Here is a 25,535-nt window from a genome sequence, read left to right on the forward strand (position 1 = left end):
CTGTGCTTAGGGCATACTCCTGGCTCAGAGAAAACTCTGAGTTGTACGCAAAGGAGGCTAGAGATCAAACTCCGTGTGCGCAAAGCTAGCTCTTAAGCTGCTGCACTGACCCTGCACTCCTATTTTCTTAATATTTTTAGTTCTAGGAAGATAATTTTCCTTCAGAATTTTGAAGTTGTTGCTTCACTGATTTGTTTCCAGTGTTGTACTGAGAAATTCCAAATCACTGATTTCTATTCCTTGTATATGAAGTTTGAAGAATTATCTTTGGTTTTGGGAGTAATGACATTTAAAGTAGTGTACTTTGGACAGTTCCGTTTTTAATCTGAGCATTCAATGAACACATTTCAGTTCTAGGAAACGAATCTCCTTCTACTTTACTCTGAATTATTTTTGTCTGTTTTCTTGTCCATACTCTATGGTTTATTTGCTCTTTTTTTGTTTTTGTTTTTGGGCCACACCTGGTGGTGCTTGAGTTATTCCTGTCTATGTGCTCAGAAATTTCTCCTGGCAGGCTTGGGGGAGGTGGGGCGGACCATATGAAGTGCCAGGCTGCATGGAAAGCAGATACCCTACCTGTTATGGTATCACTCCAGTCCCTGGTTTATCTCTTCTTTAGTTCAGTCTTCCATGACATTTCTTGTGGTACTTTTTCTTATTTCAGAAATCTCTGAAAACCTGGCTGTCCCTGCCAGTGACTTCCAAAGTAGTGGAATCTAAGGTAGACATGGAACCACCTTCATCTGTAAGCCTCTGTGATTTATGGCTTGCCAAGTGCTGCCTTCTCCCTTGACAAGTTAAATCTCTACCTCTTTGGGTTCACAGCAGTGCCCCAGTCAAGCTGAGCTGGGGAACTGTAGGTTTGGGAACATTTCATTCTGTCAACCAATCCTCCACCTGAAAAGATTCAAATAAACTTTATCTAAAGGCCTTTCCCACCCTTATGCTCTTTATTAATTTTTAAGGTTTTTTTAGTTTACCAAAGCCCACAGTCTTGCCTCGGTTTCATGTGATGGATTCAAGACAACCAGCTAACCAAAAATACCCCAGGAAGATTCTGTAAAGCATTCACATTCTATTTTATTGACTAAATTGTCTCAAAACATTTAAATGCCACCTGAATGTTAATGCAATTTAAAAAAACATTTAAATGAATGCAGTTACCATTTGATTCATGATGCCATTACTACTGATTCAGAAAAAATTTTTGAAAAACAATTTTTTTTTTCAGTTCTCAGTTCTCTGACTATTGCAGGACATCAGGGATTAAACCTGTATTGGCTGCAAGCCAGGTGTCCTACCCACTGGACTCTCTCTCCAGCCCTACAATTTTTTTATTTATTAAAGTAGAAATTAACTTCTAGGTAAAATTCTCAAGCCTTTTATTTCCTGAAATTAAAATTATGCTTTTATATAAAGACATGTTTCCCACAAATGTTTCTTTTTTGCTTTTGTTTTTGGCCTCACCTGGAGGTGCTCAAGGGTTACTCCTGGCTCTGAGCTCAATTATGCCTGACAGGGCTCAGAGAACCATAGGGGTTGCCAGGGATTAAACCCAGGTTGAGGCTCATGCAAGGCAAGCACTCTACCTGCTGTATCACTCAGGTCCTTAAACACCTTGCTTAAATTTGAAACATACTCTTAATATTTCATCAGTGGCTGGAGTTTGGGGGTTGTATTGACATAATTTAGGCAACGACATAGTTTTTCTCTTTAACTTGGTGTGCCTGGGCCTTTTCATCACAGATAAGAGAATTACCAGAGGCTCTGATCCAAATGTCCTTTGTGAGATACATTCACTCATTTGCATGGTCCATCAGCAGAGTCTGTTCATGACTGGGCCATAGGGCTAGCACCTCCACAACAGTGAGAGCAAAGATAGTGCAAGCACATGCCTTCCTTTTAGTACACACATTTGCCCCTATGCTCCTCACCAGACAAAAAATTCAATTCCAAGTATTTATGAAAGGCAATGACATTTTGTCATGTCTTATCTATAATCATTTGTTAACCCTTTAACAAATTCTGTGTCAGAGATACTGATTGCTTCTCTCATTTTATTGTTATTTTAAAGACCTTTTCAATGTTTGTGAGGCACCCTCATCTGACACTACATGAACTTCACTAATGCTTTTGATCATCCTCAACTCTCATCAGGAATAAAAATCCTGAGTTCCTAACTAAAATTCAGTTGGGAAGTTGGAATTTATAGTTTCCTAATAGTTCCATTCTAAAAAAACAAGATAAATCTTTTTGCCAAGGTTAAAAGGGAACACAGTCAACACAAGGTTAACTAAAAATGCAAAGCCAGAGAAAAATTACCAAATGGTACTTTAATAATAAAAATATTACAAATTTTAGATGTTACAATATAAAATTTACAATCCCATTTTTAAAAAAGTAAAAAAGATACAGTAGCATTAAAAACAAGTAACCACTGGGCCACAACATTGTCTGGGAATATTAAATGCTTTTCAGCAATGTCAGACTTGAATTTTCTAGTTATTCATTCCCTTACATCTGACCAATCACCACTGTGACAGAAATAAGCATACCAAATTGTTAAAATATGTACAGACTTAAAACTGGATAATACAAGTCAGAGATCACATACACAAATTCTACATTATCATGAAGTAAGTTTATCAGGAAGTAAGTAAGTTCCTGCTATTTTGGATATAAATTATACAAATGCTTGATTAAGTAAATCACATGTCCTGAGCACTTGAAAGACCTATTTCTTTGCTATTACCAATGATAAACAGCTAGCCAAGTCATTAAATTACCTAGTAAGAAATGACTTTTATACCAATAGTAGGGGTCATGCGTAACATCAATATCTTCAATATAGAAAACTAACAAATTCATTAAAAAGGATGACTTTGCATTTAATAATTATAGATGGCTCCCAAAATAACAATTCACTCTCTAGTGACTGACAAGACATTTTTTAACCTATTTTTTAGTGATTTCAAAAACAATAACATGTAGAGTTAATAAGGATTCTATGCTTTCTCATCCTGTGTTGACAGACTATACATTGGTAATACTTTTCTGAGGACCAGCTGACAATCGATACTAATTCAATCCAATTTAGATTTCCATTTTACTTGTAAATATGAGATAACTGTAATGAAGAGATTTAAAGGACAGTTTTATGGTTCAGGACGTATGTGTCTCCGAAGCTCAGGCAGCTACAAGTGTCCCACTTTTTTAAATTGGAAAAGAAGCTAAAGAGTTCAGATGAAACTGATGATTACTGCTTCTGTAAGCTGCAGAAGCAGAATCCTGTTATGATGCCAGAAAGTATAATGTGAGGGAACAAAGTCATACTTGTAATTTTTTTTTTCAAGCAAAGATCAGTGTGATCCGTGTGTGTGTGTGTGTGTGTGTGTGTGTGTGTGTGTGTGTGTGTGTGTGTGTGTGTGTGTGTGTGTGTAATATCTGTTGAGTACTTTCTTGTAAGTTTTATTCAAACATCCTTAAGTATTGACTTAAGATGGTCTAGATGACATTCTTTGATGATGGAGTCTGCTTGATTCAGAGCTTTTATTTTCACCAGAATAAGAATGATCTTTTTGACTTCATCCCTGAGAAACAAAACATTTTCCTTTAAAAATACAATATAGCAATATAGTTAATCAGAAACTAAAATTTTACCTTACATAAATGTGATTGTCTCAAATAACATAAAATGTTCAGATGCTACCTTGACACATAATTATAAACTTGCATTTCCAACATACTCCTCCTGGATGTATTCCAACAGATTTTAACGTAAATGTTTAGAAAACAGTGTAAATGCACAGAGCATATCTGTCATGAATATAAGCTGTGCTGCTATTTTTGTTAAAGCCTCATCAAGTGCTGCAAATAGGGGCTTTCTATTTAAAAGGATTTTTCTTTTTGAAGACTTGGGTTAGCAATTTTACACATTAAACAACCACACTGACATCTAGTGCTGTGAATGTGAACTATCTAGCTATGTGGAGTAAATGCCGGACTGTGACCTGTATTTACCAAGTTTCCAGACACTGATAATTAAAAACCACGCTCAATAATATGGTTTCAACTTACAGCTTCAATTCTAAATTCCCTATGATATATGGTTTTCTGAAAGTGCTTATTTAGGCAGACTGATGTAAAATGTATGAACTAATTTAATTAATATGCATCACATAGTCATTACAAAGTCACATGAAAATATCTACTAACTTCAACAGTAATAATCATAGATTCTTTTCTGGGGGTGGGGGGCACCTGATGGCGCTGAGGCATTACTTCTTGCTCTGTACTCAGAAATCACTCCTGACAGGCTCAGGGGACCATACTGGATGCTAGGGAGCAAACCAAGGTTGGCTTAGTTCAGTGCTTCTCAATTATTTTCTGTCATGCCCGCCCCCCTCCCCAGAAGAAGAAAACATTTTTTGCGCCCCACCTGTGCTACTGTAAATAGTATCTTTATTAAAAAAACTTTAACCTGCAAAAAAATATGTAAAATAATTTGAGCTGATTTTTCAATCAGAGGTGATGCCTGGATTAATGGCTACAATGAGCATGTTTTGCAATGCATAGCTTTTTGGAGCGGGGTTTGAAGCAGGACACAGCAACTCTCTCAGCTCCAGAGACATACAGAGACATAAATACAGGGCTTAGCTTGTTACGACAGTGCTTGCTGTGGTCAAATGCGCCCCCTTTATGGAGTCACGCGGGCCCCCCTGGGGGCCGCGCCCCACTATTTGAGAAGCACTGGCGTAGTGCATGTTAAATGTCCAATCTGCTGTATTATCTCTCCAGCCCCCAAACTTTTTTTTAAAAGTAATTTAAAAGCATCATCTTCCTAAAAATACTACAGACAGAATCCTTGAGAATCTATGGGGATATACATAAAATAAGCATTACCTGAATTCATTTTCAGATAATTTCCGAATGGTCTGCAATAAAAACTGGATGAAATTTTCTAGCTGGGGAATCGATGTTTTCATGGTAGAATTTTCAAACCATTTTTCTGGTAAATATGATGCTATCTGTTAATCAGAACATATAATTGGTTGATTAAAATGTTTCCACTTGTTTATACTACTCTAATCCTAAGGCCACATATTACCCAATTTTATTATGGTTATAAGGTTAGAGACTGTTTTCTTTGCCCAGTCTTACACACGCACGCACACATACTTTAATGCTAAGAACTTAATAGACGATTCTCGTCTATTAAAGCATTAAAGTATTAAAGTAGAATACTTTCTACTAGCATTCTGTAATACAATCTATTCTTTGTATTCTTTGTAATCTGCTAAAACCAAATTTTATAATTAGACACAAGAAATGCCCAGACACAAAGCACTTTGGTTAACTCAATTTTAAAATGTAATTTATTTTTGTTTTTTTAATGTAATTTTTAATATTACTTTATAGCACTGTGTCTAGTCTATGATCTGTATTAACAAACTAGACTAATAAAACATGACTTTTGGCCTAATACTCTGCTTTAACTATACATAGAAGTATAGAAAATTATTGTACAGGCATTTATAAGGTGGGTTATATATAAATCTGAGGGAAAATTTGGTTCAAAACACAAAAATATTGAAAAAAGTTACAATGGTGAAGGGTGGTGTACATTTGATGACTGAAACCCAACGATGAACATTTTTGTAATCACGGTGCTTAAATAAATTATAAAAATAAATGTTGGCAAAACAGAAAAGTCTCTTCACAGTAGAAGTTGGATCAGGGAGGAGAAAGGAAGAAAAAAAGATGAGAAAAGACAAAAACAGGCCAGATTATTCAAAGATACTTTAACAATAAGGTTATGCTTCAGTGGGCAAGATCTAGGATAAAAAGTAGAAACTTGGGGCCAGAGGGACATCAGAGCAATGAAGACACTTGTCTGGCATATAGCAGACCTGTGTTGTTTTCCGACCACAAAATACTGTCCCTTGAGTTCTGCCAGGAATAATCCATGAGCACAGAAACCAGGAGTCAGTCCTGAGCACAACCTCAAACCCCCAACCTGCTCACCTCTGATTTTGAGTTTAATTTCTGGGAGTCAAACTGCTATGTCAAGGGTATAAATTTTTTTTTGGGGGGGGGCACACCTGGCAGTGCTCAGGGGTTACTCCTGGCTGTCTGCTCAGAAATAGCTCCTGGCAGTCACAGGGGACCATATGTGACACCAGGATTCGAACCAACCACCTTTGGTCCTGGATCGGCTGCTTGCAAGGCAAACACTGCTGTGCTATCTCTCCGGGCCCAAGGGTATAAATTTTAAAGATTTTATTATGCACTATACCAACCAGGGTCATGCACTTTCACATACAAGCACCAAGCTATTTCTCAGACTTGCTAGAAAACTTAGAAAACATTTAGATGAATGACATTCTGGGGAATAAATGTAGGAAAGGTGCTTCCTTGTACTTATATGACACTACTGACAACTACCATGTAAATAACAGTAAAAAAAAAATTGCTGATAAGACGACCTCCTTACTGTATAAATTCATTTCTTTGATTAATCATTTGTACATGTTTAGAGACTGTTTCTGAAAACACTTCCTTTTTTCTTTTCTTTTTGATTTTTGGGACATGCCCAGCAGCGCTCAAAGATTATTCCTGGCTCTACATTCTGAAATCACTCCTAGTAGGCTTGGGGGACTATCTGGGATACTGGGAAATCAAACTTGAGTTCATCCTGTCGGCCATGTGTAAGCTGTGCTATCACTCTGCCCCTGAAAAGCCCTTTTCTAATAAACTTCTTATTGCATCTTTTGGTCATTTTTTTCAGTTAGAATATCTGAATCTTTTTATTGACTCATAAAAAGTTTTCTTTAAAACAGATATGCTTGTTATGTGTTTAAACCTTTAATTTCCTAATTGCCCTTATAACTTTTAATTATAGAAAATTTCAAACAGTAGGAAAATATATAATGAACGCAATAATCCCAGCTTCTAGGTTTAACAAGATTAAGTAATCCTGATACTTCTTTGGTTAATGCTTTGATCAACTGAAGTTTTACCTTTATGTTAAGTCTGTTAGTTTTTTCTTTTTTTTCTTGCTTTTAAATTTGGCAATAGCTCTCAGATACAGTCACTTCTTTGTTCATCATAGTTATTATATATAACTATGTACATATATATATATATATATATCAGAAATTTCTATTGGAAATTTCTATTGGTTTGAGGAAGAGGTATGGATTTAAACACTCTATTATTTATTTATTATTTTGTAGTTAGCCAGTGGGCTGGTATTCATTCAAAGGAATTTGCCTTTCCAGACTATCATTATTTCAAACCAGAATAGTAATTCTTAAAAAGTATAATGCTGTTTCTGTGCTTCAAGTCTCATTTTTGTTAATATGTGAGTAATTAATTTTACGAATTTTGCTTCTGAAATAAATTTTAATATCAATTTAAAAAGTAAAATTAGGATCATTCTTTCACAACTTACCTGGCAGCATTTTTTAACAATATCTGGACCAGGAATGGCATTGAAAAGAGCTACAAGAAGGTACCGATTTAGCAGCTTCCCAAGTCCAAGCTCTATCAAGACATCATTGGGGAGCAGTCCACTCCAAAGCAAGATATTGTGGAAGAGCTAAAACCAAAAAGAATGTCAAGCAAATACTGTACTTTTCGTTCTATAAGACAAAGCTGACTATAAGACATAGTTTTTAGATGAGGAAAACAAGAACAAAATTCTAAAGCTAATGGTGCACTAAAATATTTAATAAACTATAACAGAATAATATTCAACCATGTTAAGTGAACAGCAGTCAACGTGACATTAAGAATCATGATTATCATTAACAAATGGAGGGAGATTAAGTTTCAAGTACTCTTCTAGTTTTCTGGGAACTCCAAGAATTCCTCAGCTTCAGGCAGCACTCACTCCATAAGACACCCATACATTTCCGCCCCCCTCTTTGGTGAGGGGGAGTGCATCTTATGATATGAAAATAAGTTAGCTTTCAAAATTTTTCTAAAGGGAAAAACTTCCAGAAAATGTTGTAGTCAAAATCAATTTAAACTAGCACTTAAACAAGTCAGTTATAGAATAGAAAATATGACTTAATACCTGCTTTCCTATTTCCAACTATTTGCTCATCCTATTTTTACTTTTTGAGCAACCAACAAAAATCAATCTCGAATACTTCATCAAGAATCTTTTCAATTTAATATTCTTCCTTAGCCCCTGTTTTCCCCCAGCTTGTTGTAGGCATTGACCCAATGCTGTGCAAGACTATCTAATGGTGTTATCACTACCAATAGATGCCCAAGATACCAAATCAATCCAAACACATCACTGCTCTGATGTGCAAGATTTCATTTTGTAATGAAATTTGTAACTCTGAATTTGGAGATAGTGAGTAAAACACTAATAAAGCCACAAAAATGCAACATCTAAAATATTTATGATCTGGTACTTTATAAGAGAAGCTTGCTAGTCTTTGCTCTACAATAAACCAGATGCAAAAATCAAAGTATTTTTTATTTTTTTTAGTTTTCTATTTACCTTTAGACTTGACCAGAACTGTCTGTCTTGAAACTTTGAATGAGGTGAGCTTTTGTTTTCTGTAGCACTAATTTGAAAGAAATTAAAAAAAGATAAAATACAAACTGTAAATCTCTCATTACCAGAGTAAAAAGAGTTGTTCTTTTTTTTTCCCCTTGGTTTTTGGGCCAGACCCGTTCGCAGTAATAGGTAATTCCTGGTTCTGTGCTCAGAAATCGCTCCTGGCAGGCTTGGGGGAACATATGGGATGCCAGAATTCGAACCACCGTACGTCCTAGGTTGGCAGTGTGCAAGACAAATGCCCTACCGACATACTATCTCTCCAGTCCCTAAAAGAGTTATTTTCAATCAAATTAATTCTTAATGGAATATGAATGGAGCTGTTCTGATAACATCTAACAAAATTACAAATGTATGTTTTCTTTAGCCCCAAATTACCATTTCTAAGAATGCTTTTCGTAAACAGACTTGCACATGTACAGAATGATGTTATTCATTGGTACTAGATTACTGGTACTGTTTCACAATTTACATATACAGTAATCACAATAAATCTTTTTTTTGGGGGGGTCACACCCAGCAGTGCTCAGGGGTTATTCTTGGCTCTATGCTCAGAAATCGCACCTGGCAGGCTCGGGGGGACCATATGGCATGCTGGGATTTGAACCACTGTCCTTCTGCATGCGAGGCAAATACCCTAACTCCACGCTATCTCTCCCCAAAGAGTAGATATTTATAAGTATTTTGTACTTAAGAAAAAAAATGATACCTGTTCCAAAAGTTCATTCTTAACTTTGAATATATCATCTGGTGTGTTGGGAGGTATTCAAACCAATGACCTTCTGCATGAAAGGCAAACGCCTTACCTCCATGTTATCTCTCTGGCCCCATCACAATAAATCTATGTGATGGCATATATTGTAGTTTAAAATGTATTAATCATTGGTGAGGGTAGGAAAAGATTTTAAATATATACTAAATTAAAAAAAGGAAAAACAATGATTACAACTGTTCACCATACACTTGCTTTTCTATATATAGGAAGTATAAGAAAATAAAACTATGGTATATGTATTTAGTTACAAATGCTCCAAAATGATGAAAACTAGTAACAGTGATTACTGTGTACATATATGTGTACAGAAGAAGAAGGACAAAAACGTCAGAGGTAAGAATAAGAGGAAACAAATTTCATTTCAGGCAGAAAACTGAAAAAATATATACTCATACCTGAGTCTGTTACTTACAATATTACTGAAAAAACTGCATTGGGGGCAGAATTCATACATGAAGGGATCTTGTCATCATTCAGATGAACAAGAAAGTTGGACAATTCTTCCCTTTCTCTGTCTAAAACTCTTCAACCCTGTTGTACTCTCTGGGCAGCTTCAGTCCAGCATTTATTACATAATTATGCCTTTTTATTTTTTCTCTTTTTGGGCCACCTGGTGGTGCTCAGAGGTTACTCCTGGCTCTGTGCTCAGAAATCACTCTTTTTTTTTTTTTTTTTTTTTTGGTTTTTGGGCCACACCCGGTGACGCTCAGGGGTTACTCCTGGCTATGCGCTCAGAAGTCGCTCCTGGCTTGGGGGACCATATGGGACACCGGGGGATCGAACCATGGTCCGTCCTAGGCTAGCGCAGGCAAGGCAGGCACCTTACCTTTAGCGCCACCGCCCGGCCCTCAGAAATCACTCTTGGCAGGTTTTTGGAACTATACGATTCCAATGCTGAAAAATCAAACCAGGTTGATCGTCTTCAGGGCAAACACTCTCTACCTGTTGTGCTGCTGCTCCGGCCTCATAATTTTACCTTCTTAACAAATGTACGACCATATATCAAACACAACTCGGTTTCATAATTTAAAGTAAATACACCACTCACAGATGCAACCTCAGTGAGGCGCTGGCTCTAATGCTTGCCTTCTCTATCTGTCTCAGGCATTGTTCTGCGCTGCTTCTCTTCACAATGTCCTTCCAGGTAGGTATTAATTGATACCCATTTACCACAAGGAGAGTGACACATATAAAGACTAAGTGGTGAATCTGCTTCATAATCTGAACTTTTAAAGGCACTCTCCTCTGCTATCTACTTACCATGTTCTTGGAAACACATTTCAAAATTCTACATCTAAATGCCAGTATGATGAACAGCAAGGTGATTGAGAAGACCTCTTAAGTGACATTTCTATAAGTGGAAAAGTGTTATAATCACAAAAGCAAAGTGTTTTTTTTTGGGTGTGTGTGTGTGTGTCATCATCATCATCATCATTGGAGAGGGTTGCCACACCCAGCTTATTCCTGGTTGTGTGTGCTCAGGAATCACTCTTGAGTTCAGGGGACCATTTGTGGTGATAAGGATCAGACCTGCAGAGGTCACATGGAAAGCAAGAATCCTCCCCGCTGAGTTACCACTCCAACTCAGTATTATATTCTTAAACAAATCGACTACATGACTATTTTATGTAATGTAGAAATTAACCACTTTTTACCTCTTTGGATACAAAGGAATAAAAACGTCATCCTCTACTGTCTTCTTCATTCTTGAAATGATGGAGTTAATTAAATCCTATGATGAAAAAATTTTAAGAGCATCAATAAGAGTCTTAAGTAGAAATACATTTACCAAATATTGTAATTATAAAAGAATAGTATACAAAGAATCGGGTGTGAAAATAACTCAGGGTTAGGAAAAAGAACACAGCAGCATCTAGCTGATTTTCAATGCTGTAAGAATTCTACTCTCAAAATTGGCAGGGCATTTTGATAGTGTTTAGTTAGGGCATCCATTATTACATTCCCCAAAAGTTCTTGTACATGTTTTTTATTTTGCATGAGTACATATTTCTAATGGGATGAACACTGAAAGAATGGACCTGCTGGACTATACCTAATATGTGTGTATTACATGGATGAAACTTGGGGGTATCATGATGAACACAGTCAGCCACAAGGGGACGGAGAGATGAAGACTGGTCTATTTTTTTTTCACATATGGGACATAAAGAAGAAGAGTAAAGAAATGACAAATGGCAAAGGCAACACAACAGTACTTGAGAGTTGGTCTACAGAACTGAGTTGTACTTACTTGTGCTAGTTCTGTACACCAAATAAATAGTCTGAACCAAAGCGTTCAGTTCCAAGAGCAGAGATAGTTTGTATCTGTCTTTCTCTAGGAGATACAGATACACAGTGGCATCCATGTAGCATACAATGCAAACTCTTGAGAAGATTTATAGGTAGATGCCAAAAGCCTACCAGGTCGAGTTATATACATTCTTGCTTCTTAAAATTGTGGGGCAACAAATCCATGGAATGCTGAGATTGGCTAAAAATACACTCATTTAGAATTTATTATCAGTAAATGTTTGATTTGTTGTTTTGGGGCCACACCTAGTGATGCTCAGGGCTCATCCCGGTCGAGTTCTGCACTCAGTGATCATTTCTGGAGGACTTGCAAGACCATATTGGACTATGTACAAGACAAGCACCCTACCTACTATGTTATGGCTCTGGTCCAGTAAACGTTTGATTTGTACATTCGTTTTATATACCTTTATATCAGAATTGTTTAAGAGGTCTTGGGTGAAAGGGTGTCACAATGGAAAAATTTAAGAAGTCCTAAGTTAAGTAACTTAGTGGATCCATACTCAAAATGTTGGCTTATATACTTAGCACTTAACAAATTCTACTATTTCTATTGTAATCTTTTTCATCCACTATTATTCTAGGAACTATAATAACATACTGGATGATGATCTGATTTTGAAATAAACATATTAGCAATGTATTAACTATCCTAATAAATTAAATCTCACTCCCCAAAACCATGCACTAATTTTTTAGAGCCAGGCTAATATTTCTATGCCACTATCAATTATTGATGTAATACTCTAGTCAATTAAAAACATCACAACATTTTTAAATCCAGTGGCATTCCTCATAACAATAACCCTTGTATAAAACTTGTACTGCACCCAGTTCACTTATTTACTTTAAAATTACATGTTCTTGAAGGCAGATTCAAGCCACTGTCTTCCCTTTCCAAGCTTCCCTTCTATATGATAACAAAAAGGACTAAAAGTTAATGTTGTTCACAATATGAATATAGTATGTTGCCTTTTCAATAACTTTATTTACTCTATATTTAAGTATTTCAATTTCTCTCACTTTCTTAAGATTCATGTAACCAGTTTACTTAACTGAATGTGTATAGAGCTTTCTTAATAAGCAGAATGATAGAAAAGAGGGCCACCGTAATATAATATTTAACTACCACCAAGGCCTCTATAAAAAGTTCTTTAGTCTTATGTTCAATAAAATTAAATTCTAGATGACAGATGAGAATCTATTCTAGCTTAATTTTGACTTCTGAGAGACTACACTACTGCTCTTAACTCTGAAGATTATAAATGACTACTCACAATAATGAAGATTAAGCTAACTTTAATATCACTGTTAAAACAAGGTCACAATATGACTAGAATTTTACTAAAACAACAAAAACAATGACTATTTTAGAAGGAATGATCTGCACTAATATATTTCTTCCTGTTCAAATGGTAGAATGTATATTCACTATAAAAGATGGCTGATTGGAACATGAACAAAGAAATAGCTGAAAAGAATGAAAGTAAAAATCCAGGTTTTATTACATGTGTGTGCATTCCTTAATGACAATTATGATTCCTTTTAAGAGTGTCAGAAATATCAAGGTATATATATATATTTATTTGTTTGTTTGTTTTGGGGCCACACCCGGTGATGCTCAGGGGTTACTCCTGGCTATGTGCTCAGAAATCGCTCTTGGTTGGGGCCATATGGGATGTCAAGGGATCAAACTGCAGTCTGTCCTAGGTCAGCAGCAAGGCAAACAGCCTACTGCTTGTGACACTGCTCTGGCCCCTATTTTTTCCATCTTAAATGAAGAAAAAGTCTTAAGTCATAAGAATTTATTTTTCCTCAAGCTTCCTAAAACTACTTCGTGAGCATCTTTTGTAAACAAAGGTTTCCAGCCAAACCATACTGACTTTAAATAAATTAATAACTTCAATTATTACCTGTTTGCCTTTATCAACTTCATTTGTGCAAGTGGAATGTTCCTCAAGAATCATTCTGCAATGCATTATTAAGCTTGTTGTCTGTGAGGTAGACAAAGGATCCCATACAAATTCTACAAAGTCTGAAACAAAAATTTCAGTAGAAATTTATTTAAATTGCTTATCTGATCATGCAAAAACAAATCCTCCTTACATGATTTAAATCACTGTCAATCACTACCACTATGCATTTGCTTATATACTTAATTAACTTTTATTTTTTAGACTTTGTTGAACATGGCTGTTAAAAACCGCCTTACCACCAAGCCTTTGCTTGTAACAATGCAGCTAAATAAATATATTTTAAATTCATCATCATTAAACTTCAGTGAGCCATTATGCCCCCAACCAGAATGCTTTCTAGACCATTTTTTCTTCCTTGATTCTAGACAGTTATGTTTTGTCTTCTCTTAACTGCTTACTAATGGATTTACTATTTATAGAACTATTTATCTTTCTTTTGCTCCTCCTTGCTCTTACTCAGCTAATTACTTCCTAATTAGATGGTAAGATAGAATCAATAAGAAAAGATATTCTTTTGTTTTTGTGCCATACCAGCTGTGCTCAGGACTTTCTCCTGGCTCTGCACTTAAGATTCCTGGCAAGATTGGGGGACCAGATGAGGTGCTGAGAAATCAAACCTGAGTTGCCTGTCTGCAAGGCTAGTGCCCTACCTGCTATACTATCACTCCGGGTTTTCTTACATCTCTATTCCTACAAAATTTTTCCAATTTTCTCCCAGTCCCATGGAAAAAGGATTAATATCATTCATTAATGATGACCCTTTATTTCTGCAAAAAGTCAACTTATCTGGCTTACTCCAAAACTCATCTTCTGGAATTATGCAATTTATCATTAGCAATGTAAATACTTCTACTAGATCTTTCATATAAGCTTAACATAATTAGTTCCTTTGCAGGAAGACTGTCCCCTTGGCAAACTTAATGTTTCTGTTGGTTTGTTTTGGGATCACAACTGATGTCTGCTTTGGGGGTTTCTCTGGGTGGTGCTTGGGGACCCTATGGTAATGGGGATCTAATCAGTATCTCATGTATGCAAAGTACACAGAACTTTATCTCAATCCTTTGAGCTTTATAGCTTTATCTCCAACACATTGGCTGACTGTTAAATTTCACTCCTCTCTGATAATTTGCCTCTTGCTTCCCTTATTTTATATTTATCTGTTGCTTTAAAACTTAGCATATTTTATATTTTATTTATAGAGTTTATTATTTGTCTCATTTATAAAAAATCAAATAGAAAAAATAGCCAAACAAAACTGATCAGAAGGTGAAGCCTTTAATGGCTTTAGAAAAAATCAATGAACTAATATTGAGGGACTACTCTATGTAAGCATTAGATATGGGAGAAATAATGAAGATGATTAGCAGCCTGCCTTTGAACAATTTCATTCATATAAATGCAAGTAATCACAATTCAATGTGTGGGTACCATTTTACTTGTAAGTTTAGAGTACATAAAAATACAGAGAGATATGCCCAAAACATTTTACTAAGTGATGTCTATAAAGGTTTTGGAAGATAAAGAGAAGTCAGCCAGATGGAAGAGGAAGGATGAGGAGGTTAAAGGTTTAACTCAGAGGAAAGGGAAAGACGTTGGAGATTGGAGCTGAAGTGTTCTACTGTGAAGCGGGGGATGAAGGAAACAAGGCAAAGAACTTGGTAAGAAATGGGACTTACCCCATTTGGCTTACCAAATGCAGACTGTAGAGAAAGTACAGAGAGTAAAATACTTTCTTTCCATGCTGTCAGGATTTGATCCCCACATCCCAGGAGGGCCCTGATTACTGTCCAGAGTGACTCCTGAGTTCAGAGCTAGGAGTAACCCCTGAGAATTGCTAAGTGTGACCCTATCCCCCAAGAGAAATGGGATAACACATCATTAAATAGACCTACTTATTAAATCATACTAAAAAGTTGAGATTCAATTTTACAGGCAGTTAAAATAATTTAAATATTTAAGACAATTTTTACAGAATCAGAGTTAAATCTCAGATTACTATGCTTGTAAGACAAAAAATGGGCTAAAGAAAACCAAATTATACTTAAAATTAGTAAGAAGATAAAGGAGTGGATAGTTGGATAATCTGAAAGTTCTTACTGGCAGATATAGTGGAAAGTCTGTATCAAAGACGTGGAATTTGAAGGGCTGGAGCAATAGCACAGTGGATAGGGTGTTTGCCTTGCACACAGCAAGGAATGCCTTGCTTTGCATGTGGCCACCTGGGGTTTGATCCCCAGTATCCCCTATGGTCCTCTGAGCACAGCAGTGGGGCATTTGCCCTGCAAATGGCTACTTGGGACAGGCCTGGGTTTGATCCCTGGCATCCCATGTGGTTCCCATAGCCAGGAATAACCCCTGAGTGTCACCAGGTGTGACCAAAACTCCCCCAACGCCCCCCCCCCAAAAAAAAACCCCAATAACTTTCTAATGCACCCTATGACACCAGTTCAAATTACATGGGGGGTAATTTCAAAGTTTAATCAGGCTGATTAGAAAGCAATATAAAGCTGGCTTTATACTGCTTTATATATCTTTTCAAAACAAGTTTGTAGACTTTGTTGTTAGACTCTATTCTCAGCAACACAGATCTTTATTAATTGTAATCTTATGTAGACCAAGTACAAGTACAGATGCTAAGTGCTCCTCAATGCTAGAGGCAATGTAACAGAAATGTAGTCACTGTTTTTTGTACAGTACTCTTTGGTGCTCCTGGTGATACTGAGGGAACCAAGCTGGGATGTGGATTCAACCCAAGTCTCCTGCAAGCAAAATGTGCAAGATTTGTCTACTTTAGTTTTTTAAAGAAAAAAATAATGATAGGAAAAAAAACATTAGGGAAACATTAAGGGGAAAGTTTAAATTTAAAACATTAAGGGAAAAATTTAAATAAAGCAAGAATAGTAGTATGCCATAAAAAATGACTCAGTAATAGTATAATATATAGAATAGTATCGTTATATATAGCATATATAAAATAGTATATGATATTTAATAACATATATAACAGTATATATGTAATATATATAACTTATATAGTATATATAATTATAACACAAAATATATTATCATTATCTGATATGATAATAATATAATAGCAATGATAGTGTCATGATACTAAAAGGTTTAGAGTAGCAGCAGTTTGATAAATGGTTGCTAAGCATTTTGAAAATATGAATTATTTTGGGTTTTTTTTGGGGGGGGGTTGGGCCACAGTTGGTGACACTCAGGGGTAACTCCTAGCTATATGCTCAGAAATTGCCCCTGGCTTGGGGGACCATATGGGATGCCAGGGATTCAAACTGTGGTCCATTCTAGGCTAGCACAGGCAAGGCAGATGCCTTACTGCTTGCGCCACCACTCCAGCCCCAATTATTTTGTTTTTTATCATCACATTTTGTGCTAAAAAATGTATAATAGGGGCTGGGTGGTGGTGCAAGCAGTACGGCATTTGCCTTGTATGTGGCTGACCTAGGACAGAATGCGATTTGATCCCCTGGTGTCCTATATGGTCCACCAAGGCAGGAGTAACATCTGAGCATCACCAGGTGTGGCCCAAAAACCAAAAAAAAATATGTATAATAAAGATAAATAATCTATATCATGCCAAAGTGAATTTAATTTTTATCAAGATGATAAGGCAGTACCTGTAAGTCGAGGAACAACTGTTTTGTTGATAACAGCAGACAAGATCTTCTGATCAGAACTATTTTCCTGCTTTGAGTCCATACTGTTAGCCATATACTCTTCAACAGATGTGAACCAAGTCATCTGTTTTAAACCTATGGAATCAAACTTATAAATAAATAAAAATCAATCAATAAATAAAAACTTATAAATAAAAAATAAAAGTTGTAAACAAATTCTTATAATCATGAGTTTGATTTTAAAATATTTAGCCTTTCAGTACCAGAGCTTTCTAAGAGCTAAAGGAGAATAATTTCATTATTTGAACTCCATGTATGCAGCAGTAGACCATCAAGGCAAGAGTGGATGCATGGTCAAGACATGCAATATTAGAAAGGCTCAGTGATTACACCTGACTGTGCTCAGGGATGATTCCCAGTGGTGACAGAGGGATCAAATGTGATGTTGAGGACAGAATCTGGTTAGGTTCATGCAAGAGAAGTGCCTTACTTCCTGATACTTACTTATCTCTTTGGCTCTCTGCATTTTATTGATTCTTCCTACCACTGTTCATATATAATACTCTTTCAATTCTCTTGCTTTTATTATAATCAATCTACAAAAGCTATCTTTCATTTAGACTTTGAGCTATAGTAATAGATTTCCAATAAGTATCTTCATTTCTTTCTTCTCTGCAAGTTAGTCTTCTACTCATTTCTGTGACTTCTCGTTTCCTACTTTCAACAGAATACTCTGATTTATTAAAAAATTTCATCCCTGGTCTCCAGAACGTGAAAACCGGCGGGCTTTCGCAGAAGCCAGCTGCCCTGTCTGGGACATCAGGCAGGGAAAAGCCACGAATCTGCGCCCGCCCAGTGGAGCCTAACTGTGAGTGCTCCTTGTAAATGTTTCTCTACTGTCCTCTTGCGTGAAACTGTTGGGAGTGGGGCAAAAGAGGCTCCAGCAGAGCACGGCCGCTCCGCTTCGCTACGCGGCCGTGCGCTCTTTCTAAGAAAAGAACACCATCGTAACAAGAAGAAAAAATCACACTAAGAACTGAGCTATAACACAGAAGCAAGCATTCCTCTTCGAACTGTCTTCTCCGTTGAATGCTTGGGCCTAAGATTTGATCCAGTGTGAGGCTTCACCCACAGAGGACTCCCCTCCCTTAGAGACAAGTCAGCCCATCCAGAAAGGGCGGAGCCAGAGAAGTGTGCTGCCTACATCATATAGCCAATGAATACCACCACAACACGTAGAAAAACCCAAAATACAAGTGTGACAATGGGGAAACAACGCAGGCCAGCATCAGACATAGAGAATGAAGAGGACAATTCTGATGACCAGATAATGGCCAACCAACTAATCAACCTCTCAGATAAGGACTTTAGACTAGCAATATGGAATATGTTCAAAGAACTCAAAGAAACCATGAATCGAGTTGAACAGAACACTAATAAGAACCAAGAAAATATGAAGACAGAAATCACAAAACTCCAAACTAAAATAACATATCAATTAACAAGCCAGAAAAAGTCAGTAAACGAAGTGAATGACAAAATGGATAAGCTCTGGGACAGGGTATCAGAAGCTGAGAATAGACTTGGTGCTGTGGAAGATGAGATACATAACAATTCCATACAGCAGGAGAGATTGGACAAAAAACTTAAAGCAAATGAGCGGACAACGGAAAAATTAGTCAAAGAATGGGAACAGATGAAAATAGAAGTCTATGATAAGATCAACAGAAACAACTTAAGAATCATTGGAGTCCCAGAGACCCAGGAAGAAAATTCCCAGGAAGAATCAATGGTCAAGAACATCATTAAAGAGAAACTCCCAGAGCTAAAGAATATAGGTGATCAAATCCTACATGCTCGAAGAGTACCAACCAAAAGAGACCCCAGAAAAAACACCCCAAGACACATCCTAGTCACAATGACAAATCCCACAGATAGAGACAGAATTCTGAAAACAGCAAGATCAAAAGGGGAAATTACGTTCAAGCAAGCTTCCCTGAGATTTACAGCAGACCTGTCACCAGAAACACTCAATGCCAGAAAGCAGTGGTGGGATATTGTGACAAGACTGAATGAAATGAATGCTTCACCCAGAATACTATACCCAGCAAAACTCACTTTCCAGTTTGACGGAAGAATACATGGTATCACAGACAAAAAACAGCTCAGAAACTTCACAGACACAAAACCAGTCTTAAGAGAAAAACTGAAAGACCTAATCTAAGACAAGACTACCCAAAAGACACACCAAATCTTGAAATAAAGATGGCGTTAAATCCCAGGACAATTCTTTCTCTCAACGTCAATGGACTAAATGCACCAGTAAAGAGACACAGAGTGGCTAAATGGATCAAAAAACTCAATCCAACCTTCTGCTGCCTACAAGAAATGCACCTGAATAGTCAGAACAAACATAGACTCAAAATAAAAGGCTGGAGAAAAATTATCCAAGCAAACAACACCCATAAAAAAGCTGGAATGGCCATACTAATATCAGATAATGCAAACTTTATACTCAGGAAGGTTGTAAGGGACAAAGATGGACATTTTATATTAATCAAGGGGTACGTAGAGCAGGAAGAAATAACTCTCCTAAACATATATGCACCGAATGAGGGGCCAGCAAAATATTTAATACAACTGTTGACAAATCTGAAAAATAATATCAATAACAACACAATAATTGTGGGGGACCTTAACACGGCCTTGTCAACACTGGATAGGTCAACCAGACTGAAACCCAACAAGAATATACTAGACCTGAGGAGAGAAATGGAAGAAAGAGGTTTAGTGGATATATATAGGACACTCCACCCCCAGAAACCTGGATACACATTCTTCTCCAATGTACATGGGACATTCTCCAGGATAGACTACATGCTGGCACATAAAACATACCTCCATAAGATCAAGAAGATAGAAATTTTGCAGACTGCCTTTGCTGACCACAAGGCTCTGAAATTATTTGTGAACTCCAAAGGGACTCAGAAGAAAAACCTTAACACCTGGAAGTTAAACAGCCTCATACTCAATAACCAGTGGGTCCGAGATGAAATCAAGGAGGAAATCAAAAGGTTCCTGGAAACAAATGACAATCAAGACACAAACTATCAGAACTTATGGGACACAGCAAAAGCAGTACTGAGAGGAAAATTTATAGCTTTGCAAGCACACACCAGGAAGGAAGAAGGAGCTTACCTGAGTAGCCTAATGACACAGCTAATAGAACTAGAAAATGCTCAACAAAAGGACCCAAAAATAGGAAGACAGAAGGAAATAACAAAGCTGAGAGCAGAAATCAATGAAGTGGAAACCCAAAAAACAATCCGAAAGATCAACGAAAGCAGAAGTTGGATCTTTGAAAAAATAAACAAGATTGATAGACCACTGGCAAACCTAACAAAGAAAGAGAGAGAGAGAAACTTGATAACTCGTATTAGGAATGAAAAAGGAGAGATCACTACTGATATGAGAGAGATTCAAAGGGTAATCAGAAACTACTTTGAGAAACTACGCCACTAAAAATGAGAACGTGGAAGAAATGGATAAATTCTTGGACTCTTATAATCTTCCACGGTTGAAGAAAGAGGATGTAGCATATCTAAACACCCCCATCACCATAGATGAAATTAGAATGGTAATCAAAGGTCTGCCGAAAAACAAAAGCCCAGGCCCAGATGGATTCACTAATGAATTCTTTCAAACTTTCCAAGAGGAACTACTACCAATCCTGGCAAGACTCTTTCATGAAATTGAACAAACGGAAACACTTCCAAATAGCTTTTATGAAGCCAACATCACCTTGATACCTAAACCAGACAGAGATGCTACAAAAAAAGAAAATTACAGACCAATATCGCTGATGAATGCAGATGCAAAGATCCTCAACAAAATCCTGGCAAATAGGATTCAATGCCTCATTAAGAAGATCATCCACTATGATCAAGTAGGTTTCATCCCAGGAATGCAAGGCTGGTTTAACATCCGTAAATCTATCAACATCATACACAACATCAATAACAAGAAAAATAAAAACCACATGATCATATCAATAGATGCAGAGAAAGCATTTGATAAGGTCCAACACCCATTCTTGATCAAAACTCTCAGCAAGATGGGAATGGAAGGAACCTTTCTCAATCTAGTTGAAGCCATCTACCACAAGCCAACGGTAAATATTATCCTCAATGGAGAAAAACTAAAAGCCTTCCCTCTAAATTCTGGTACAAGACAAGGCTGTCCTCTCTCACCACTCCTATTCAACATAGCACTGGAAGTTCTTGCTATAGCGATTAGGCAAGAAAAAGATATCAAGGGAATCCAGATAGGAAAGGAAGAAGTCAAGCTCTCACTGTTTGCAGATGACATGATACTCTACTTAGAAAACCCTAAAGACTCTACCAAAAAGCTTCTAGAAACAATAGACTCATATAGCAAGGTGGCAGGCTACAAAATTAACACACAAAAATCAATGGCCTTTCTATACACCAACAGTAATAAGGAAGAAATGGACATTAAGAAAACAACCCCATTCACAATAGTGCCACACAAACTCAAATATCTTGGAATCAACTTGACTAAAAATGTGAAGGACCTATACAGAGAAAACTATAAAACTCTGCTCCAAGAAATAAGAGGACACGTGGAAATGGAAATGCATACCCTGCTCGTGGATTGGCAGGATTAACATCATCAAAATGGCAATACTCCCCAAGGCATTATACAGATTTAATGCTATCCCTCTAAAGATACCCATGACATTCTTCAAAGAAGTGGATCAGACACTTTTGAAATTCATTTGGAACAGTAAACACCCTCGAATAGCCAAAGCAATCATTGGGAAAAAGAATATGGGAGGAATTACTTTCCCCAACTTTAAACTGTACTACAAAGCAATAGTTATCAAAACAGCATGGTATTGGAATAAGGACAGGCCCTCAGATCAGTGGAATAGGCTTGAATACTCAGAAAATTTTCCCCAGACATACAATCAACTAATTTTTGATAAAGGAGCAGGAAACCCTAAATGGAGCAGGGAAAGCCTCTTCAACAAGTGGTGTTGGCACAATTGGATAGCTGCTTGCAAAAAATTGAACTTAGACCCCCAGCTATCATCATGTACGAAGGTAAAATCCAAATGAATTAAAGACCTCGATATCAGCCCCAAAACCATAAGATATATAGAACAGCACATAGGCAAGACACTCCAGGACATTACAGGCATCTTCAAGGAGGAAACTGCACTCTCCAAGCAAGTGAAAGCAGAGATTAACAGATGGGAATATATTAAGCTGAGAAGCTTCTGCACCTCAAAGGAAATAGTGCCCAGGATACAAGAGCCACCCACTGAGTGGGAGAAACTATTCACCCAATACCCATCAGATAAGGGGCTAATCTCCAAAATATACAAGGCACTGACAGAACTTTACAAGAAAAAAACATCTAATCCCATCAAAAAATGGGGAGAAGAAATTAACAGACACTTCGACAAAAAAGAAATACAAATGGCCAAAAGACACATGAAAAAGTGCTCCACATCACTAATCATCAGGGAGATGCAAATCAAAACAACGATGAGATACCACCTCACACCACAGAGAATGGCACACATCACAAAGAATGAGAATAAACAGTGTTGGCGGGGATGTGGAGAGAAAGGAACTCTTATCCCACTGCTGGTGGGAATGCCGTCTAGTTCAACCTTTATGGAAAGCGATATGGAGATTCCTCCAAAAACTGGAAATCGAGCTCCCATATGATCCAGCTATACCACTCCTAGGAATATACCCTAAGAACACAAAAATACAGTACAAAAACCCCTTCCTTACACCCATATTCATTGCAGCACTATTTACCATAGCAAGACTCTGGAAACAACCAAGATGCCCTTCAACAGATGAATGGCTAAAGAAACTGTGGTACATATACACAATGGAATATTATGCAGCTGTCAGGAGAGATGAAGTCATGAAATTTTCCTATACATGGATGTACACGGAATCTATTATGCTGAGTGAAATAAGCCAGAGAGAGAGAGAGAAAAACACAGAATGGTTTCACTCATGTATGGGTTTTAAGAAAAATGAAAGACATTCTTGCAATAATAATTTTTAGACACAAAAGAGAAAAGAGCTGGAAGTTCCAGCTCACCACAGGAAGCTCACCACAAAGAGTGATGAGTTTAACTAGAGAAATAAGTACATTCTGAACTTTCCTAATAATGAGAATGTATGAGGGAAATGGAGAGCCTGTTTAGAGTACAGGCAGGGGTTAGGTGGGGAGGAGGGAGACTTGGGACATTGGTGGTGGGAATGTTGCACTGGTGATGGGTGGCGTTCTTTTTTTTTTTTTTTTTTTTTTTTTTTTTTTGTGGTTTTTGGGTCACACCCGGCAGTGCTCAGGGGTTATTCCTGGCTCCAGGCTCAGAAATTGCTCCTGGCAGGCACGGGAGGACCATATATGGGACGCCAGGATTCGAACCGATGACCTCCTGCATGAGAGGCAAACGCCTTACCTCCATGCTATCTCTCCGGCCCCTGGGTGGCGTTCTTTACATGACTGAAACCCAAACACAATCATGTATGTAATCAAGGTGTTTAAATAAAAAAAAAATTATTATTAAAAAAAGAAATAGAAAATAAAAAAAAAAAAAAAAGAAATAGCTCCTGGCAGGCACGGGGGACCATATGGGACACCGGGATTCAAGATTCGAACCAACCACCTTTGGTCCTGGATCGGCTTGCTTGCAAGGCAAACACCGCTGTGCTATCTCTCCGGGCCCTAAGCTAAATTTCTTAAACATAACTATTGTAAGATGTTTCTACTTCAATTTCCACCGAACTCTAATATAAAGATTTCCAATTTGAAGTATCACGGTCTCTTGGAGAGATTATTAAACAAGACTTTGTTAGTGCCTACAAGGCTTAAGAAATCCTAGGTGATGCTTATATTGCTGAATCCAGGGACCAACCCCACCTGCTGTCAACCCCTGTCTATAAAGTCTTCTTCAGCATCTCAGCACAAGTTTTCTCTGGTCTCTTACTGTTAGTAGATGAGAAAAGTTGCTTTCTTTTCCTTTTTTTGTTGTTGTGGTTTTTGGGTCACAACCAGCAGTGTTCAGGGGTTATTCCTGGCTCCATGCTCAGAAATTGCTCCTGGCAGACACGGGGGACCATATGGGACGCTGGGATTAGAACCAATGACCTTCTGCATGAAAGGCAAAAGCCTTACCTCCATGCTATCTCTCCAGCCCCAAAAGTTGCTTTCTTTAAAAGAATATTATCCTGTGAACTTAAAAGAGTTGAAGCTGTAAATAATAAATATAATCTAGTGTAATTTCTATTGCTGTCCTATTAGCATTTCTTTTTACTTTTCCTCCTCCTCCTCCACCTTCTTCTTCTTCTTCCTCCTTCTCCTCCTTCTTCTTCTTCTCCTTCTCCTCCTCCTTCTTCTTCTCCTCCTCCTCCTTCTCCTCCTCTTCTTCCTCCTCCTCGTCCTTCTTTTCCTTCTCCTCCTCCTCCTCCTCCTCCTTCTTCTTCTTCTTCATCAGCAAATTCTATTGATATCTAGGTTTTTATTTTGCGTTACGTCACAATGACTGAGAAGTTTTCCTTCAATAATGTACATTAAACATTAAGGAAAGTATTAAAAAAGTTTGGAGTTTGCTTTGGATTCAGCTAAAATGTATATGCTCTTAAAATAAAGATATGAAAGTTCAAGTTTGAAAAAAAAAATTTCATCCCTAAATTTAAGATCTATATATTCTTTACCCCAAGCAGCACATTGAATTATGATTCCCTTATTTCTTCTACTTAAACCCTATATACTGTTCATATTATTTAAATTTCTCTCCTATCTCGTAATCAAGTCAAATATTTCATAATCCAGTATGTTATCTTTAATTTCTAGGGTCTTTGAACTAGGTATTTTTGCCCGTTTTTCCCATACAGATAGTAAAAATCTTAGGATCCAATATATATATATGGGTCACACCCAGTGGTGCTCAGGGGTTACGTCTGGCTCTGTGCTCAGAAATTGCTCCTGGCAGGCACGGGGGGACAATATGAGATGGCGGAATTTGAATCACTATCTGTCCTGGGTTGGCCGAGTGCAAGGCAAATGCCCTACTGCTGTGCTATCTCTCCGGCCCCTTCTTTTATTATTTTGAGTGATCTTAAATTCATCTATGATAACAGAGGAAGTGAAAACAAAGTTGCCTTTTATTGATGTTTCATACCACCAAGCTTTAAAAA

At 37.2% G+C, this 25,535-nt stretch overlaps 1 protein-coding gene across 1 annotated transcript in view; it reads right to left on the reverse strand.

Moving 5' to 3' along the window:
- Positions 1–3,452: 3,452 nt before the first annotated feature.
- The window catches only part of GCFC2 (GC-rich sequence DNA-binding factor 2), a 34,871-nt gene continuing 12,788 nt past the window's right edge, over positions 3,453–25,535 (reverse strand). Inside the window, exons 11-17 of the mRNA XM_049784856.1 lie at positions 17,284–17,431; positions 13,577–13,698; positions 11,009–11,085; positions 8,519–8,585; positions 7,454–7,600; positions 4,903–5,027; positions 3,453–3,590 (exon numbers count right to left, since the gene is read on the reverse strand). Coding sequence (XP_049640813.1) covers positions 3,473–3,590; positions 4,903–5,027; positions 7,454–7,600; positions 8,519–8,585; positions 11,009–11,085; positions 13,577–13,698; positions 17,284–17,431 — 804 coding nt within the window. The 3' untranslated portion in view covers positions 3,453–3,472. The remainder of the gene's footprint in view (positions 3,591–4,902; positions 5,028–7,453; positions 7,601–8,518; positions 8,586–11,008; positions 11,086–13,576; positions 13,699–17,283; positions 17,432–25,535) is intronic.

The sequence above is a fragment of the Suncus etruscus genome, chromosome 12, assembly GCF_024139225.1.
Source record: "Suncus etruscus isolate mSunEtr1 chromosome 12, mSunEtr1.pri.cur, whole genome shotgun sequence".
Taxonomy (NCBI): domain Eukaryota; kingdom Metazoa; phylum Chordata; class Mammalia; order Eulipotyphla; family Soricidae; genus Suncus; species Suncus etruscus.